This window comes from Mesoplodon mirus (assembly GCF_964341445.2).
Source record: "Mesoplodon mirus genome assembly, chromosome: 7".
NCBI classification, from domain to species: Eukaryota; Metazoa; Chordata; class Mammalia; order Artiodactyla; family Ziphiidae; genus Mesoplodon; species Mesoplodon mirus.
Genome location: NC_138983.1, coordinates 52,078,876 through 52,100,184, shown reverse-complemented (window position 1 = coordinate 52,100,184; position 21,309 = coordinate 52,078,876). Strand labels below are relative to the sequence as shown.

Genomic DNA, 21,309 nt, shown 5'->3' with positions numbered 1-21,309 from the left:
TTCATTATATGATTAAAATAGCACTAAGAGAATGTCCTATCAAATCCCTCCTTAATCCCCAAAATAAAACTATTAAAATATCAAATGGAGAGTTTACTATGCACAAAGAATTTTAAATCAGAACTGACTTAGACAATACCTAGTCCAATCTCCTCACTGGAAAGACAAGGAAATTGAGGCCCAGAGAGATTTAATGAGAGGTCAGAATCATGCAACTAGTCAGTGTCAGAGCCGGGACTGGAACCTCGGTGCTCAGGATCTCTGTCTGGTGCCATTTCTTCTTCCCACTTTTCCAACATACTGATAGTGATTTAACACACATGCACACACACGCACACTCACTCAGGGCTAATGCATAATGATGTTGCCCACACTGCTAAGGGAATAAAAGTGATCAATATTAAGTTTTCATTTTGGAGTGAAACCCTCAATTGTAACAAACCACCAAAGAGGAGATAAATTAAGGTTGACAATCAGGGACCGAAGAAATAAACAGCAAAAAGGCAGGAATGAGTTTTAGGAAGCCTGCCATTAAACTGATGGCACAGTGCACCGCACATGGCGTAGGCAGTGCGCCTGCCTTGCCTCAAGGAAGACTGTGAGCAGCAAGCCCACCCATTACTAAGGCACCCAACTGCAGGCCTTCTGCTCTAAAGTCGGGGGCTATTTCCATTAGCGAACCACAAAAGCTGTCGACAGTAAAGCTGAAACGACCCAGCAACTTCAAGGTTAGGCTTCTTTCACTTTGACTACGGATGTAGGCGAAAGGTTACAGACAGCATAAATGCTGCAGGGTGGGGGTGGAGGCAGCTCAAGTGAATTTATGCTGCAAAGGCATAAGAGTATGTGTTCAATGTAAACATTGTGTTCTTGACATCAATACAAGAAGTTCATATATACCCATCTAATCTCTGCTAACTTCTGCCAGTACCTACTGGTGGAATGTAAAATATGTCAGTGCATTACCGGGGGGCCTCCCAAATTTGCCCCTTCCTTCCTAAAAAGGTTGAATTCAAGTATTCTGGCTATGATACAAAGTATCCAGCCAACAACTTGCCTTACGATGTAGACTGATTAAATTTTCAAGCTATAAATTAGGAGTCTCAGGAAGTGTTCAAATATGTACTTAATCTGGGAACAACGTGTGGCGAGGTGCTGCACAGATCACATTATAGAGAACAAATGAAATAGAATCAATAACATTACTGCATAAAATTTTTATCTCCTAGAAGCCAAGAATTATGGACATGAATCATTTATTCCACATAAGGCAACTATGAGCATGAGTGCAGTAAACAAAGAAAGGAAGTGAAAAATCCAAAGGAAACAAGGGTGGCGAGAGGGAGAAGAAAATTTAACGGCTAAATATAATTGCCTAAGTTAGAACTGGTCAACTGCCACAAGGAACAATGCTGTAAATCTTATGAAAATAACTATATGGGATTTTTTTGGTAAATCACTCAAATAGTGGGAATTATTCTCAATTCTCAAATAATGCTAAACCTTTCAAAAGGCATTATCGGCTTTTTAAGCCTTAACAGTGCTAGCAAGGCTTATCATATCAAAGTCTATATCATTACCCCCAAAAGTTATACAGGAGAGGGTACAAAGGAACGACAAAGACGCGAACAAAGTCCACGAAAGAGAAAGTGGATAGAGAAGTAGGAAAATAAATAGCAGGAGTACTCTCAGTGGCTGCCTCCAGTGGGGTTCCAGTGTCAGGTACTTATCCTATCCCACAGCAAAGGGGTTCCTAATGAGACAGACGAAGGCCAGAGAAGGGACCAAAAATTTAGGCCCAATTATTTAATCCCACCCATCACCTCTAAATATCTAAGTATTTTGATAGATAAACATTGCTATAACCAGATATTTATAAGGCAATGAATGAGTATCTGAAAATTACAAAATTCATGTACTAAGGCCCATACACATCACTCAAAGAGTCAGGGACTATATTTTTCTTTAACACACACAAAATAAATATTATTTAATCAGACTCAACAAAAAAGAAACATGACAGCAATTGCTAGCCACAGACACTCCACTGGAGACAAAAAGTGACAGCAAGAGGAGACCAAAAAAACAAAACAAAAACCAAAAAAACACCCCATAAAAAGCAGTCACAGGAACTCAAAGACACAGCAGTCTAGGGTCATTCAACGCAGGGTCAAAGAACACTCCTCACCATGACAGGCTTTAAAGGCACTGCCATACTGAAAAGAGAACAATCTGACACTCAGAGGAAGAACCTCAACTCACCAAGAAAGGGCAAACTCTTTTCTGTTGGCTCACTTCAGGAAGCCAGGGAAGTATTAATACATTTTAGGATAACTTCCACTGGAAATTAGAAAAAAAATTGGTGCCTAAAAAGATAATCCTATTATTTGAGAAACTCAGCTCTTGTAAATAACTCACTTTTTGAGGATTCTAGATAGTCATGTTTTAGTACTCAGCAAATGTGTCAATTTTATAAGCAAAGCAAGTTATACACTAAACATTTTTGATACTCAAACCAAAAAACTCTAGATCCTTAAAGTATCCTAACTAAAAGGTTTGTGCTCAAGTTTCTTTTCCCCTATATTTCAAGGTCTGAAATTTTTGAAAATTTTACATTTTAGTTCTTAACATCTTTTAGGGAGCCTAAAGTAACAAACATAGAAACAGTACCAAATATAGGATAATATATAACTAATATTTAATATGTCCTATAGTACTCCCATTATTTCTTTAAACAATTCAATCCTGTCACATACACAAGTGGGTGACATCTTAGAAGGAGGTATCAGGATTATATTTTCCAGAGCTTTACAATTAAAAAGTGAATTTATAAGACTCAAAAGTACCTATCTTTATAACCATCACCAACAGTGCTAAAATTCATTATTTTCAACCACCTAAAATGTTTTTATATTTTACTTTACTTTGCTTATTCTTTGATTTCAGAGTTTTCTGGTGTTTTTTATTATTATTTTAAAATTATTTACATACCTGTGAAAACTTCAAGTAATAAGAAATGTATAAATTAGTTAAAGCCCACTTGTTAATGGATTGCCAATACTACCACCTACTGGCCAGAAATCCATAAAACTTTCAGAATTAAAGCAGATCCACTGACTTTATCAGCTGTTAAAGCCATATAGGGAAAAAAGATTTTTACATCTGAACAAATTTTCTGTTTGCATGGTTCAAGCACTATTGAAAAGCCATATGGATGGGACTTCCCTGGTGGCACAGTGGTAAAGAGTCCATCTGCCAATGCAGGGGACATGGGTTCAAGTCCAGGAAGATCCCACATGCTGCGGTGCAACTAAGCCCATGTGTCACAACTACTGAGCCTGCACTCTAGAGCCCTCGAGCCACAACTACAGAAGCCTGCACGCCTAGAGCTCGTGCTCTGCAACAGGAGAAGTCACTGCAATGAGAAACCCACGCACCGCAATGAAGAGTAGCCCCCTGCTCACTGCAACAAGAGAAAGCCCGTGGGCAGCAACGAAGACCCAACACAGCCAAAAATAAATAAATAAAATAAATTTATTTTAAAAAAAAAAGAAAAGCCATATGGAAGATGCATAAGAAAGTTTATGAGAGCATATGTAAACACACCCTTTCACACTATAATGGGATGACACTGTATAATGTGATTTATTTTCCTTTGTTTATTCTTATGCTTTAAAGCCATGATGTTCTTTAGCTGTCACACCAAAAATTACCTCTTAAGGAGCTTTTCAAAGAGCAAGAACTTCCTTTGTGTGCTATGGCAGGGCTGGGCCTGCATGAATTTGGATGCCGACCAAGGGAAGGGTATACTGTCAGACAATCTTTGCAAGTGAGCTGGATCTGGAGAAGTGGATTAGGAAGAGTTCCAAAACTACACGGAATAATACTGAACTTTATCCATTGGGTTACACTCTTGCTTTTGGAGCCCTTCCATCCACCACATGGAAGGAGGGTCCATTCCTCATCAACTTACCAACTACATTCCACTGTGGCTTTCCCGGGTTGGGGGAAATGGCTGAAAAGCAAAGCTAAATGAGACAAAATGTCTTTAGGCATTAGATCAATCTACTTGATCAACACCAATAATTTTTTTAAATTAGTGCTTACTGTATATAAAATGTCTGTGACCAAGATGTAGAAATAGAAACTAGATTTACCCTCCCATTTGAAACAACGAAAAAAAAACCAAAAACAAAACAAAAATATCCACAAGCAAACCACATAAAATGATGGTTTTCAAGACACTGGATATCAGACAACAAAGGAGAGTGATCCCTGAGAGATAGGAAACACACATAGTGAACCCTACCAGCAGCCCAGCTTACTACCTTGAGATATTCCAGGCCACAGCAGGAAGAAGGGAGAAATAAAGTGGAGCCCAGCAGACTCCCTGAGCTGAGGAGACCAAAGTGGCTAGAAATGACAGGACAGAGTACCAGAGAGCTGTCCAACAACTCCAGAGGTGTACAGGGAGTCACCCTGGAGTATTAGGTGGAGGAATGATCAGCACATGCAAGTGAGGAAACTATCCAAGGCTAGGGAAAGAACCATCCACAACGATTAGAGGAAACAGCGCCTGGTGCTCGTATGTGGCTGGAAACAATGCCTGCTCCCACAAACCAGGCTGGAAAATCTTGTAATTCACAAGGCACTAGGTAGAATACTCAGGAAGGCTTTGCCTCAGCAGTGGGGAATAATTAGACCCAGATTGAGCACTGCTCCAGATTTACTTAACAAATCATAAAAGCAAGACCCTTCCAGTAAGTTAACTACATACCAAAACAAAGCATTAAGAAGCTTTATAAATATCCAGCACCCAACAAGGTAAAATTCACAAGGTCTGGCACCTAATCAAAGATTAGCAGATATATGAAGAAGCAGGAAAACATAATCCATAATGAAGAAACTAATCAATCAATTAAAACTGACTTATAGCTGACACGTTAGAAGGACGTAAGAAGTTACTAAACAGCTATGAAAACTGTACAGTTTTAACTAAAACTGTATTGTATATGTTCAAAAAAGTTAAGTAGAGACATGGAAGACACTAAAAAAAAAAAGGCCCAAATCAAACACTTAGATATGAAGCCTTTCACTTAGATATGGGGTGAAAAATGCACTGGATAGGAATAAGAAATTAGGCACTGCAGAAGAAAAGATCGGTAAGCTTGAAGACATAGTAATAGAAACTATCCAAAAGAAACACGCTGGAAAAAAAAGATTTTTTAAAAAGAAAAGAACATCTGAGAGCTATCGGGATATCATCAAGTGGCCTAATATATGGGTAACTGAAGTCCCCAAAGGAGAGAGATAACATAAAAAATATTTGATGAAATAATGACTGAAAAACTTGGTGAAAATTAAAATGCATAGATCCAAGAAATTCAATGAACTCCAAACACAAGAAACATAAAGAAAACTGTGCCAAGGCACACATTAATCAAATTACTCAAAACCACTGATAAACAGAAAATTTAAAATCAGCCAAAGAAAAAAGTACCACACAATAAAGGGTGCTTGGAATAAATAACCCGAAGAACTTTCAGGATAATACTCCAGTATTACAATTATTCAACTTCTTCACAAGAAAGAACACCTAGAAGCAAAGCTCCTTACCTTAAAGAAAGAATGGATAGCAGCTGTGGCTTCACTGCGAACCCTCAGTATAGAACCCAGAACATTAGTCCTACACCTAAGGTGAGGGTATTGTCTCAGATACTCCAGAGGATGCCTCTCTTTATATTTAAAAGGGAAAGCCTGACAATAAAAGGAAAAACAAGTTAGAAGCTAAAAGAAATACAGTTTTATAAAATCAGTTTACAGGGCATTTGTTAAATAGTAATGCTTTAGAATAAAACTAAGACACTTTCGTTCCTTATTTTTTAACATAACTGAATATGGTCCACGTTAATTCTAACAAGTTAGTAGAACAGTGAGTGAAATCAGAAGGATGGGGGTTTAAATTCAGCTCTACTACTTATTAGCTTTGGAACCTTGGGCAAAGTTACTTATTATCACCAAGGCGAATCTGTTATTTATCAAATTTCTATCTGTTAGCTATCAATCACTACTTGCAAATAGAGAGATTAGGATATAGTTACCCAAAACACTCCACTGTTTGGCATACATGAGTTTAGAATATTGTAGATATTAAACATTATGTTTTCTACAGCTGTATACACACAGCTGGTATTGAATTTTAAAAATTGCCCAAATGTCTTGAAAGTCCACAAGCGCTCATTATCAATTAGCACTATTTATCACCATTTATCAACATGTGCTGCTGTTTCAGAACATGAGTGAGGGTCAACAGCTTTCTGTCATCTGAATGAGCAATGTATATTCATAAAAATTTTAAAGGAAATTATGACTCTACCTAGAAAAATTTCCCTGCCCACCCTCATTTTACAAGATTGAGAAGATAGGATAAAAGTTTCAGACCAAAACCAAAGTTTCAATAAAAAAGATAACAGAGAAGCTAAGTAAAAGAACTCTAATTAAAACAGGCTACCAACATAGCTATCTATTCCTTTAGGCCTTGTGCACACATTAATTTATGTCCTATAGAAATAGGTCCCATACCTATGAAAGTGACAATATGATCACATTAATAGGAATCTGGGGACTGTTAGCAGGTTCAGAATTCCCTAATGCTGAATACTTAAAAATGACACTGAAATGAGGGGGAAGAGTAGTGGAAAGCATCAATACCCACCAAGGGAAAACAATTTAAGAAGAGTAAAACACATGGCAAATTTTTAATAATCAAACATCCCTCTAAAAAAGCAAAAATAAAAATGGTTAACATTTCAATTATCCAAAAGAACTAAAAATGAATTTGAATTAAAATGATGCTATTTCCCTATATTCCTCATTTTTTGTTCATTAAATATTGGAAGATGAGTATAGCTAAGCCACGGGGGTTAAAATGGCTAGCACATAAACTTCAGCTGTGCCACTAATCAGCAATATGACCTAATGCAAGTCATTTTACCTGATTGGGTCTCATTTTCTCCAAATAGAAACTGGATTGATAATCTGTGGTTTTATTCCCTCTAACCTCTTTATCAGGCTATACATAAAAAGCTACTAACAGAAGAGTCTTGCAAAAACAGGAATAAACATTTCTTAATGTAGAATTTCTTATCTTTGTTCAGCCTAAGCATCCCCACACTCTAGCACCATCCAACAGGATTTTCTGTGATAAACGGAAATGATCTGTACCTGTGCAATGCAGTACGGTAGTTGCTAGCTGCATGTGACTACTGAGCACTTGAAATGTGGCTAATGTCACTGAGGAACTGAATTTTTAATTTAATTTTAACTGATTTAATATTAAATAGCCATGGGTGGCTAGCGGCTATTGCACCAGATGGTACAGTTCTAGAACATGCAAAAGTAATTTCTAGGCAGAGCTTTCCTAAGAATGTGGTTTGCCCTGGTATGTCTTTCTCACTGCAGCTGACTAGGCATGCTTGTAAAGTGGCAAATCTCAACAGTGACAGGCATCACAGAGATACACAGAGTATTATCACTTAGCTCTTACTCCTAAGGCTCCGCCATCTACATAAATACTTTTGCTACTCTTTCTACATTCCTCAGTCTATAGCTTGTTTCAATTATCTAGGAAGTCACAATCGAAAAGTTCCAAGTGCCATCTTCCCAATAATCCACTTAAAACATTGCTAATGTTTTAAATTAAGCCTTAACGGCCTCCATAATCGTGTCACAACACATACCTTGGCATCACAATTTCCAACAACTTCAATTTTTTCTGCCTTCAGTTCCACATTTTGCCTTTTGGACAAACTTTTTACCAGCTGCCCTTGAACTTCCACAGAACTCCCAAAGGCCAGTTCTCTATAATAACAAAACAATAGCATAAACAAGGTCTTACATGTAGCCCTCATATTAATACCAACCTTGCTCTCAGAACATTAAACTATTATTTATTTATTTATTTGGCTGCACCGGGTCTTAGTTGCGGCATGCGGGATCTAATTCCCTGACCAGGGATAGAATCCGAGCCCCCTGCATTAGGAGCATGGAGTCTTAACCACTGGACCACCAGGGAAGTCCCTAAACCATTTAATGATACAAGATTTTACCTTTAATTGGGTTGAGAGCTGCACATAGTTGAGAGAGAAGCAAAGGATAGGTGGGGGATATTGTCATATGAAGATGTTAGAGACAGGAGCAAAGGATCTTGATTCTAAGTATTTGGACTTGAGCCTCAAAGCTATGAAAAGCAAATTTATTTAGAAAGATCACTGAGGGGGCAACATGAACACTTGGATTAGGGAAATGGGGAACAGAGGAGATGAAAAAAATCAAAGTACTCTTAAAAACAAACAAACACACAAAAAAAACTCACCTACTGTCAAAGCTTGAATCTGCTACAACCTGAAGGCTTTCCAAAGATGACCCATCATTTACATGCAGGAACAAGACTTCCTTCTGGGATCGGACTGAACGAATCCATCCCTAATGAGAAATATTTCTAAATGTGAGTTTAAAATACAAACACTTTATATTTTCATTACACATACACACAGAGGACTAAATGAAAAAAAAAAGTCTTCATAATCCTGCCTGAACAAATCAATTGCTTTTAGTTTACCAATATGCATATATAATTTTATATGGTTCTCATCACAGTGAAATACAGCTTTGGCATTCCACCTATTTTGTTGTCGTTTTGTTAACAAAGCTCATCATTCTGAATAAGACGTCCCAAATCCCGTTAGGTTGATGAGCCTAATTCACATAACCAATCCCCCTAATATTCCAGGTTTTCTTCCTGCCCCTGCCCCTCTCCCCCACCATTACACATAACAGGGCACATATTTTGGTTCCTTTCTCCTTTTATATCAAATTCCCAGAAGGGAGATTATGTAGTTATAGACTATAACATCTTTATGGGGTTTTCTTTTTTACAAAGTATCATACTAATTCTCAAGAAACTTATTATGATCATATTAAGTAGCACATAAACTTTCAAAGACACTGAATTTAAATGACAGGTATGCATGAATACAAATGAGATGTCTTCAAGTAGAATACTAAAAACAGCTCTCTCACAGATGACAACCTCTATGCTAGTTAAATTTAACTAGCATAGAGGTTGAGAGAATATTCTAGCAGCCTCTGAACAACTGTGAAACAGTTGATGGTGTTCGGTTAACCATCAAACGTGCTTGGGAAAAGTGAGATGATCCTACTTAGAAAAACTGTACTGATCCTGACTTTCTTTGTATACCCACAACACCCTAATAGACACTGTTATTAAAGCCCTTCTATTACTTATTTGCATGTCCATAATATTTTGTGAGTTTAGGAATCACATTTTTAGTTGCATTGAAGGCGACTGTCAGGCACACAGTAGAAAATCCATGAATATTTTCCAGTGGAAGAATATCTATCATGTACTGAACATCTACTATGTGACAAACATTTTACTACCTTCTTCATATACTGTTTCACCTCCTCCTCACAACAGCAATGTGGATTATCATTATTCCCATTTTACAAGTGAAGAATTGAGGCTCAGAGAAGTTAAATAACTTGCCTGAGGGCACACCGCTGGTAAACGGCAGAGCCTGAATTTAAACCCAAGTCTACTAGGAAGCGCTTTATCTTTCTCCAGGGCTACGGTGAATAAAGAGTAAATTGCCTCAGTCTCACATACAAGGCCCTTCATAACTTGAACATGCCCAATCCCAAGCACCAACGCCTTGCTTTTTCCTTGTTAGTGAAAGTTAACATTTATGGGGCGCTGTTTAATGTGCTTCTGTCCTAAGCTCTTTATAAGTATTTTTCTACTTAATCCTCACAAGAACTATCACTTTAGAGATGAAACATATTTAGAGAAGTTAGGATAACCTTGTTAAATACTCAAGGTTACCAAGTAGTACAGGTGGAATTCAAACACAGATCTCAGTTCAAAGTTCATGTTCTTGTCAACAAGCTCTTCTGAAATGATATTTCCACCCTATCCCTGGTTCCTGTGCCTGAGGAACACATCCTTCCAGACTCAGCTGAAATGTCACCTCATGCAAGAAGTCTTCTTTGACCTCCTCACACGGTTAAGAACTTCCTCTCTCTATTCTCAAAGTTTTCTATTTATACCACTAATACTTATCACATTGTTGTCATTTCTTGTCTTAGCCATCAGACCAGGGCTGTCTGACAAAAATATGTGAGCCACATATGGAATTTTACTTTTTTAGTGGTTACATAAAAAAGAAATGGGTTAGGGCTTCCCTGGTGGCGCAGTGGTTGAGAGTCCGCCTGCCAATGCAGGGGACACGGTTCGTGCCCCGGTCCGGGAAGATCCCGCATGCCGCGGAGCGGCTGGGCCCGTGAGCCATGGCTGCTGAGCCTGCGCGTCCGGAGCCTGTGCTCCGCAGGGGGAGAGGCCGCAACAGTGAGAGGCCCGCGCACAGCAAAAAAAAAAAAAAAAAAAAAAAAAAGAAATGGGTTAAATTAATTTTAATAGTATATTTTATTGAACCCAAAATATATATCAACATGTAATCAATATTAAAAATACTGAGATAGGGCTTCCCTGGTGGCGCAGTGGTTGAGAGTCCGCCTGCCGATGCAGGGGACACGGGTTCGTGCCCCGATCCCGGAAGATCCCACATGCCGCGGAGCGGCTGGGCCCGCGAGCCATGGCCGCGGAGCCTGTGTGTCCGGAGCCTGTGCTCCGCAACGGGAGAGGCCACAGCAGTGAGAGGCCCGCGTACAGCAAAAAAAAAAAAAAAAAAAAAAAAAAAAAAAAATACTGAGATAGTTTGCATTCTTTTGTTCTTCAAAATTAGTGTGTATTTTACAATTACAGTACCACTCAATTCAGATACTTCTAAATTAGACTGCACAGCACTGAAGTGAAAGCCTCTAACCTAGCGAGTAGGTTCTGTTTTCATCTTTGAATCCTCTCTAGACTAGCACACAAAGGTATTAATGTATGTCGAATTAACAGATTAATGCGAGAAAACGTTTTGATTTGGATAATAGAAAGAATATGAAACCCAAAGAAATGGGCCTCCCTGGTGGCGCAGTGGTTGAGAGTCCGCCTGCCGATGCAGGGGATACGGGTTCGTGCCCCGGTCTGGGAGGATCCCATATGCCGCAGAGCGGCTGGGCCCGTGAGCCATGGCCGCTGGGCCTGCGCATCCGGAGCCTGTGCTCCGCAACGGGAGAGGCCACAACAGTGAGAGGCCCGCATACCGCAAAAAGAAAAAAAAAAAAAAAAGAAATGCAAAGAGGGGGAAATTGGTCATACTGCTAAAAATCAAGGATGTGTGAGGACAGCAAAAATAGCTGCATCAGTGTGTTTCAGCAACCTAGTAAGTCAAACCTCCTTGCTTAGTCTGCTCCTTTAAGGAGGTACCTTCTGTGTGGAGACGCTGCAAATATTATTATTAACAAGAGAAAGGATAGCAACTAACATTTATTCACGGTGGGCCACTGTCCTAAATGTTTTGTAACTAATCTTCAGGACTCTGCGAGATAGGGACTATTATCTCCATTCTCATAAGAGGGGACTGAGGTTTAGAGCACGTTAAGTGACATGCCCATAATTAACAAGCTACTAAGCGGCAGAGATTTAAACCGAGGCAGCTTGACTCCAGAGCTCTTTCAAACTGCTACACTCCACTCGTTCTCCTAATTTATTAACATAAGTTTTATGCAAAGCCCCATTTTAGGCACTGAGGTGGTTAAAAGTTGAATAAAAGGTATGGTTTAGTTGAACAAATATTTACTGCCAGCTACATGTGACTATCAAGACGGGTAAGACATAGTTCCTGCACTCAAGGAGCTATATAACTGTGGACACACGTTATGAGGGACAAAAGAAAAGGGGCTCGTTCATTTTGCTGTATGATTAACAAGTTTACGGGTAATAACCTGTATCATGAAAGCAAAGTTCCAGCACTTTCCAGGCAAAACTAACGGTAACCAATGAGAGGAGAAAAACGTGGACCCACACGACTGCCTACATTTTCTAACTTTGCCCTGCCGGTCGTTCTGTCCGACCCGACAGCACAAGGCAAGCCTAGACGTGGACGTGCCATATCAGTCAACGAAAAGGACAAACCCACCCCCTTCCGATACACTAACCTGGACCTTAACGAGCTCCCCACTTGCGTTCTGGGCCCCGAGAGCGTCCCGCACGCTCAGTTTGGCTGAAGGTTTGTGCCTTGGGCAGGGAGCCGAGGAACAGGAACGCAGGGCTCGGAGCAGGCACCGGGCCCCAAACATAGCGCGGCCGCCCCAGGCCCTTCTCGGGACCAGCCCTGATCCCAGCGCGTGCGGACTCTGCCTACAGGAACCCTCTCTTCTCCTCCCCTCTTCCGGGCCGCAGCCCTTCCCTCAGGCACTCCAGAGTCCCCCGCTGGCTCCCTTCTCCTTCACGGGCCCCAGCTCGTGAAGGAGAAGCTCTGCTTTCCCCCTCCCCGAAAGGGCGGAAAGGACACAAGACGTTCAGCGGCGAACGCCAAAAAGAAAGCGCGCGCCTTGAGCTCCCGGGACACCCCACAACCCTGCGTAGCTTCTAAGCTCACGCGCGGCGCCCTAGCTGAAACACGCGCGGCACCCACCCCTACGTTACCACGCCAACGCTAACGTCAACACGCTACGAGGAAGTTCAGAGGGAGCATGCGTACTTGTGACTTCACTTAAAGAGGCGGCGAAGCGGAGGAAGGGGCGGGGTCAGGAGCTGAGATGGGGCGGAGTTAAGACGCTAGGGTTGTAGAGGTTAGCGTTCAAGGAACTAGGTAACCCACTTGGGGCGAGGTATTAGAGTCTTCATTTCTAAAGCTTCCGGGTGATGCTGAGGAACGCAAAGTGAAGGGCAAGGAGTGACTGATGCAGAAGGAAAGCGCACCAGAAGGAGACTCTTGATTGTTGAGAGGGGATCAGTCTTTTCTGAGTTCTGAGAACAGAGAAAAACAAGACAGAGGCCCTGCTAAAGTCACAGTTGGGTGGTATCAGACATCTAAACAGACAATTGAATAAAAGGGTGATCAGTTCCCTGACACAGCCTAAGCGTGGGATGCCAAAGATGGCTTGCTACAGAAGGTAACCCTTTGACAGGTAAGAGTAAGTGAAGAGACTTGGAACGGGGTAGTCAGAGAAGGCATGACAGCGTGAAGCTGCTGGAGAGAGAGTGGAGGAATTGCTGGGCATTGCCTGCCAGAATCTTTGAGCCTCTCTCTTTCCTTTTCCAACACAGTTATCTGCGTTTATTTGACCTGGAAACAATGACCCCTTCATGTATTAGACCACCTTTTTTTTTTTTTTTTTGCGGTACGCGGGCCTCTCACTGTTGTGGCCTCTCCCGTTGCGGAGCACAGGCTCCGGACGCGCAGGCTCAGCGGCCATGGCTCACAGGCCTAGCCGCTCCGCAGCATGTGGGATCTTCCCGGACCGGGGCACGAACCCGTGTCCCCTGCATCGGCAGGCGGACTCTCAACCACTGCGCCACCAGGGAAGCCCTAGACCACCTTTTAAACGTATCAAAAAAAAATTTTTTTTCTGTAACTCATTGATACTTATGAACTAGTTTTCTATCTGATTAAAAGAAGGGCTAGTTACTTCAAGTTGCACTATTATTATACCCATTTTACAGATAAGAGAACTTAGGCACAGAAAAGTTAAATGACTTGCTCAAGGATATACATTCTATAAATGTGAGATTTAAAACTGGAAATCTTGGCTCCATCTACTAAACTGTTATGCTATACAGTCTCTCCAAGGTGGGAAATAAAACCATTGTCCCTTCCATCAAGGAACTCATGGTCTAGACATGGAGACCAGCAAGAAAACAGAGAATTGTAATATAAACTAATAAGTACCAATATAAATGTAAAAGCCAAGTGAAGTGGTAGCCTACAAAAGGAAATAAGCTGAGTTTGGAGGAGGATCAGCATTTTGCCAGGTTGGGATGTAGGAAAGAGTGTTTCCTGCCAGAAGGTGGGCAAGAACGGTTGCCAGGAGGGCAAAAAGCCTGGAAGAATTGTAAAACTGTTCTCAAAACAGACTAGAAAATATCACCCATGAAAATACCAAGTTCTTGGACACTTCTTGAACCTTGAGAACAGAAATATGAAAACTTGCAGCTAAATGCCTTCTGAATTATGTAGCTATGGGCCTTAAAAAAAAAAAGTATGTCTTTGGTATTGGTTGCAAAATCTGGGGAACAAGACAATCTGGTGTACATACCAATGGTATGTATCCCAGTTCAAATCTCCTCTTTGACTATGCTACCTTGTCCAAGGGACCAAAAATAGTGACCAGTTGGCTCACTTCCTACCCAGGCCATGTGTTTGTCTTGCCTTCTTTCTTTACCTGGTCCTCCCCAGTGTGCATCTTAAGAACTGAAGTCTGAGTCTCAGAGAGTGAGGATCCTAACTTCTTTTACCCTGTCCCTACTACTTGTTTAAGTCAAAGGGTTGTTTTCTGAGCAGGGGACCACTGGCCAGTAGTATGATGAAGGCAAGGGAAACCAGTGGGTGAAACTGAAAACTAGCGATAATTCATTTAAAATGTAGATCACTGAAAGGTGACTACAGTATTCGTGTGTCTGGTGCTAAGTTCAAGCCACTCTTTGTACTGTATCAAATCATATCATCTTCTTATTTATTTCTATTTTCAGTGTTGGAGTGACACTTCTCCTTTTAGATTCATCATCTTCCAGACAGTTGCCGGAGTGATCTTTCTAAAATGAATCTATTACTGTTGGTAATAATGATGGCTAGCGCCATAGAATCCTTACTATGTTCCAGGATTAATATGTTAATATTAATGTATACTGTTAATATATTCTTCACATATTCATTCATTTAATCCTCGTAACAGCCCTCTGAAGTAGGGGTAGTAGCATCATCCCCAGTTTTCAAAGGAGAAACGGAAACTCAGAGAGGTTTCATAATTTGTACCAAGTTACACTGGCATTTGGCACTAGAGTCCATTCATTCTCTTACCCATTCGTCATCCAGTGATAAAGCAACCCTTCAGTTGTTCTCCCTACAACATAAAGAGGACTTGCTTTCTTTAGCATGCATACCAGGCTCTCTATGATCCATGGAGTTCCCTGAAGTGCCCTGAAGTGAGGAACAGAAGTGAAACATCCTTCCTGTTAGCTTTTGATACTGCAGGTGTGTGCAATGAACACTGTCAGCATTACTTGTCAGCTTTGTGGAAGGTTTTAACAGGCTCGGCTTGACAGTTTCCAGCTAAACTTGCAAAGCTTCAGAGCTTCTAAAAGATAGGCACTGACACTGATTACCATACCTTTTTCCCTACTTCCGACCTTTCCCCACACCTAAGACCACCCTGAGTATCCCATAAATACAAGTCCCCTCGCCTTGAGGAGGTGGGTTTGAAGCTTGTTCTCTTATCTCCTGGCTCGGCTACCTTGTGAATAAGCTTGTTCTCTCCCACAAACCTCGCTGGCGTCTCAGCGTTTGCCTCGCGCTTTGGGCAAATGGACCTAGTTCGTCCTCATTCTATTCTCTGAGGCTCTTCGATGGAAAAGTGGGCCATGTACTGGTATATTTGAGAGAGTCGCATCTGGATTGGAATGAAGTGGAATAACTGAAATAGAAGCGGTCATTCAGAGTTGTTGAAAGCATTTGCCTTGGGAGACCTCAAGGAAGATGGCGGAAGAGTAAGACGCGGAGATCACCTTCCTCCCCACAGATACATCAGAAATTCAACTACACATGGAACAACTCCTACAGAACACCTACTGAACGCTGACAGAAGACCTCAGACCCCCCAAAAGGTGGATGAAAGGCTCTTGGTGCTGCAGCCAGGAGTCAGTGCTGTGCCTCTGAAGTGGGAGAGCCAACTTCAGGACACGGGTCCACAAGAGACCTCCCAGCTCCACATAATATCAAGCAGCGAAAATCTCCCAGAGATCTCCATCTCAACACCAGCACCCAGCTTCAGTCAACGACCAGCAAGCTACAGTGCTGGTCACCCTATGCCAAGCAACTAGCAAGGCAGGAACACAACCCCACCCATTAGCAGAGAGGCTACCTAAAAACATAATAAGGCCACAGGCACCCCAAAACACACCACCAGACGTGGACCTGTCCACCAGAAAGACAAGATCGAGCCTCAACCACCAGAACACAGGCATTAGTCCCCCCCACCAGGAAGCCTACACAACCTACTGAAATAACCTTAGCCACTGGGGACAGACACCAAAAACAACAGGAACTACGAATCTGCAGCCTGCAAAAAGGAGACCCCAAACACAGTAACATAAGCAAAATGAGAAGACAGAAAAACACACAGCAGGTGAAGGAGCAAGATAAAAACCTACCAGACCTAACAAATGAAGAGGTAATAGGCAGTCTACCTGAAAAAGAATTCAGAATAATGATAGTAAAGCTGATCCAAGATTCTATTTCCAAGATCCAAAATCTTGGAAATAGAATAGACAAAATGCAAGAAACAGTTAACAAGGACCTAGAAGAACTAAAGATGAATCAAGCATCGATTAAAAACACAATAAATGAAATGAAAAATACTCTAGATGGGATCAATAGCAGAATAACTGAGGCAGAAGAACGGATAAGTGAGGTGGAAGATAAAATAGTGGAAATAAGTGATGCAGAGCAAAATAAAGAAGAAAGAATGAAAAGAACAGAGGACAGTCTCAGAGACCTCTGGGACAACATTAAACGCACCAACATTCGAATTATAGGGGTTCCAGAAGAAGAAGACAGAAAGAAAGGGACTGAGAAAATATTTGAAGAGATTATAGTCGAAAACTTCCCTAATATGGGAAAGGAAATAGTTAACCAAGTCCAGGAGGCACAGAGAGTCCCATACAGAATAAATCCAAGGAGAAATACGCCAAGACACATATTAATCAAACTGTCAAAAATTAAACACAAAGAAATCATATTAAAAGCAGCAAGGGAAAAGCAACAAATAACACACAAGGGAATCCCCATCAGGTTAACAGCTGATCTCTCAGCAGAAACTCTACAAGCCAGAAGGGAGTGGCAGGACATAATTAAAGTGATGAAGGAGAGAAACCTGCAACCAAGATTACTCTACCCAGCAAGGATCTCATTCAGATTTGATGGAGAAATTAAAACCTTTACAGACAAGCAAAAGCTGAGAGAGTTCAGCACCACCAAACCAGCTTTACAACAAATGCTAAAGGAACTTCTCTAGGCAAGAAACACAACAGAAGGAATATACCTACAATAACGAACCCAAAACAATTAAGGAAATGGGAATAGGAACATACATATCAATAATTACTTTAAATGTAAATGGACTAAATGCTCCCACCAAAAGACACAGAGTGGCTGAATGGATACAAAAACAAGACCCATATATATGCTGTCTACAAGAGACCCACTTCAGACCTAGAGACACATACAGATTGAAAGTAAGGGGATGGAAAAAGATATTCCATGCAAATGGAAATCAAAAGAAAGCTGGAGTAGCAATTCTTATATCAGACAAAATAGACTTTAAAATAAAGACTATTAGAAGAGACAAAGAAGGACACTACATAATGATAAAGGGATCTATCCAAGAAGATATAACAATTGTAAATATTTATGCACCCAACAAAGGAGCACCTCAATACATAAGGCAAATACTAACAGCCATAAAAGGGGAAATCAACAGTAACACAATCATAGTAGGGGACTTTAACACCCCACTTTCACCAATGGACAGATCATCCAAAATGAAAATAAATAAGGAAACACAAGCTTTAAATGATACATTAAACAAGATGGACTTAGTTGATATCTATAGGACATTCCATCCAAAAACAACAGAATACACATTTTTCTCAAGTGCTCATGGAACATTCTCCAGGATAGATCATATCTTGGGTCACAAATCAAGCCTTGGTAAATTTAAGAAAATTGAAATTGTATCAAGTATCTTTTCCGACCACAATGCTGTGAGACTAGACATCAATTACAGGAAAAGATCTGTAAAATATACAAACACATGGAGGCTAAACAATACACTACTCAATAACGAAGTGATCACTGAAGAAATCAAAGAGGAAATTAAAAAATACCTAGAAACAAATGACAATGGAGACACGACGACCCAAAACCTATGGGACGCAGCAAAAGCAGTTCTAAGGGGGAAGTTTATAGCAATACAATCCCACCTTAAGAAACAGGAAACATCTCAGGTAAACAACCTGACCCTGCACCTAAAGCAATTAGAGAAAGAAGAACAAAAAACCCCCAAAGTTAGCAGAAGGAAAGAAATCATAAAGATCAGATCAGAAATAAATGAAAAAGAAATGAAGGAAACAATAGCAAAGATCAACCAAACTAAAAGCTGGTTCTTTGAGAAGATAAACAAAATTGACAAACCATTAGCCAGACTCATCAAGAAAAGAAGGGAGAAGACTCAAATCAATAGAATTAGAAATGAAAAAGGAGAAGTAACAACTGACACTGCAGAAATACAAAAGATCATGAGAGATTACTACAAGCAACTCTATGCCAATAAAATGGACAACCTGGAAGAAATGGACAAATTCTTAGAAATGCACAACCTGCCAAGACTGAATCAGGAAGAAATAGAAAATATGAATAGACCAATCACAAGCACTGAAATTGAAACTGTGATTAAAAATCTTCCAACAAACAAAAGCCCAGGACCAGATGGCTTCACAGGCGAATTCTATCAAACATTTAGAGAAGAGCTAACACACATCCTTCTCAAACTCTTCCAAACAATATCAGAGGAAGGAACACTCCCAAACTCATTCTATGAGGCCACCATCACCTTGATACCAAAACCAGGCAAGGATGCCACAAAGAAAGAAAACTACAGGCCAATATCACTGATGAACATAGATGCAAAAATCCTCCACAAAATACTAGCAAACAGAATCCAACAGCACATTAAAAGGATCATACACCATGATCAAGTGGGGTTTATTCCAGGAATGCAAGGATTCTTCAATATACGCAAATCAATCAATGTGATACACCATATTAACAAGTTGAAGGAGAAAAACCATATGATCATCTCAATAAATGCAGAGAAAGCTTTCGACAAAATTCAACACCCATTTATGATAAAAACCCTGCAGAAAGTAGGCATAGAGGGAACTTTCCTCAACATAATAAAGGCCATATATGACAAACCCACAGCCAACATTGTCCTCAATGGTGAAAAACTGAAACCATTTCCACTAAGAACAAGACAAGGCTGCCCACTCTCACCACTCTTATTCAACCTAGTTTTGGAAGTTTTAGCCACAGCAATCAGAGAAGAAAAGGAAATAAAAGGAATCCAAATTGGAAAAGAAGAAGTAAAGCTGTCACTGTTTGCAGATGACATGATACTATACATAGAGAATCCTAAAGATGCTACCAGAAAACTACTAGAGCTAATCAATGAATTTGGTAAAGTAGCAGGATACAAAATTAATGCACAGAAATCTCTGGCATTCCTGTACACTAATGATGAAAAATCTGAAAATGAAATCAAGAAAACACTCCCATTTACCATTGCAACAAAAAGAATAAAATATCTAGGAATAAACCTACCTAAGGAGACAAAAGACCTGTATGCAGAAAATTATAAGACACTGATGAAAGAAATTAAAGATGATACAAATAGATGGAGAGATATACCATGCTCCTGGATTGGAAGAATCAATATTGTGAAAATGACTCTACTACCCAAAGCAATCTACAGATTCAATGCTATCCCTATCAAACTACCACTGGCATTTTTCACAGAACTAGAACGAAAAATTTCAAAATTTGTTTGGAAAAACAAAAGACCCCAAATAGCCAAAGCAATCTTGAGAACGAAAAACGGAGCTGGAGGAATCAGGCTCCCTGACTTCAGACTATACTACAAAGCTACAGTAATCAAGACAGTGTGGTACTGGCATAAAAACAGAAAGAAAGATCAATGGAACAGGATAGAAAGCCCAGAGATAAACCCACACACATATGGTCAACTTATCTTTGATAAAGGAGGCAGGAATGTACAGTGGAGTAAGGACAGCCTCTTCAATAAGTGGTGCTGGGAAAACTGGACAGCTACATGTAAAAGTTTGAGATTAGATCATTCCCTAACACCATACACAAAAATAAGCTCAAAATGGATTAAAGACCTAAATGTAAGTCCAGAAACTATCAAACTCTTAGAGGAAAACATAGGCAGAACACTCTATGACATAAATCACAGCAAGATCCTTTTGGATCCACCTCCTAGAGAAATGGAAATAAAAACAAAGATAAACAAATGGGACCTAATGAAACTTCAAAGCTTTTGCACAGCAAAGGAAACCATAAACAAGACCAAAAGACAACCCTCAGAATGGGAGAAAATATTTGCAAATGAAGCAACTGACAAAGGATTAATCTCCAAAATTTATAAACAGCTCATGCAGCTCAATAGCAAAAAAACAAACAACCCAATCCAAAAATGGGCAGAAGACTTAAATAGGCATTTCTCCAAAGAAGATATACAGACTGCCAACAAACACATGAAAGAATGCTCAACATCATTAATCATTAGAGAAATGCAAATCAAAACTACAATGAGATATCATCTCACACCAGTCAGAATGGCCATCATCAAGAAATCTAGAAACAATAAATGCTGGAGAGGGTGTGGAGAAAAGGGAACACTCCTGCACTGCTGGTGGGAATGTGAATTGGTACAGCCACTATGGAGAACAGTATGGAGGTTCCTTAAAAAACTAAAAATAGAACTATCATATGACCCAGCAATCCCACTACTAGGCATATACCCTGAGAAAACCATAATTCAAAAAGAGACATGTACCAAAATGTTCATTGCAGCTCTATTCACAATAGCCCAGAGATGGAAACAACCTAAGTGTCCATCATCGGATGAATGGATAAAGAAGATGTGGCACATATATACAATGGAATATTACTCAGTCATAAAAAGAAACGAAACTGAGCTATTTGTAATGAGGTGGATAGACCTAGAGTCTGTCATACAGAGTAAAGTAAGTCAGAAAGAGAAAGACAAATACTGTATGCTAACACATATATATGGATTAAAAAAAAAATGTCATGAAGAACCTAGGGGTAAAACGGGAATAAAGACACAGACCTACTTGAGAATGGACTTGAGGATATGGGGAGGGGGAAGGGTAAGCTGTGACAAAGCAAAAGAGTGGCATGGCCATATATACACTACCAAACGTAAGGTAGATAGATAGTGGGAAGCAGCCGCAGAGCACAGGGAGATCAGCTCGGTGCTTTGTGACCGCCTGGAGGGGTGGGATGGGGAGGGTGGGAG

The 21,309-nt window shown here is 40.3% G+C and overlaps 1 protein-coding gene across 4 annotated transcripts in view; it reads right to left on the bottom strand.

The window, feature by feature from the left end:
* The window catches only part of NARS2 (asparaginyl-tRNA synthetase 2, mitochondrial), a 141,423-nt gene extending 128,828 nt beyond the window's left edge, over positions 1–12,595 (bottom strand). For all 4 annotated transcript variants that reach the window (XM_082628864.1, XM_082628867.1, XM_082628865.1 and 1 more), the window contains exons 1-4: positions 12,127–12,595; positions 8,375–8,484; positions 7,740–7,860; positions 5,617–5,757 (exon numbers count right to left, since the gene is read on the bottom strand). In XM_082628864.1, coding sequence (XP_082484990.1) covers positions 5,617–5,757; positions 7,740–7,860; positions 8,375–8,484; positions 12,127–12,267 — 513 coding nt within the window. In that variant the 5' untranslated portion in view covers positions 12,268–12,595. The remainder of the gene's footprint in view (positions 1–5,616; positions 5,758–7,739; positions 7,861–8,374; positions 8,485–12,126) is intronic.
* Between the last annotated feature and the right edge of the window lie 8,714 nt (positions 12,596–21,309).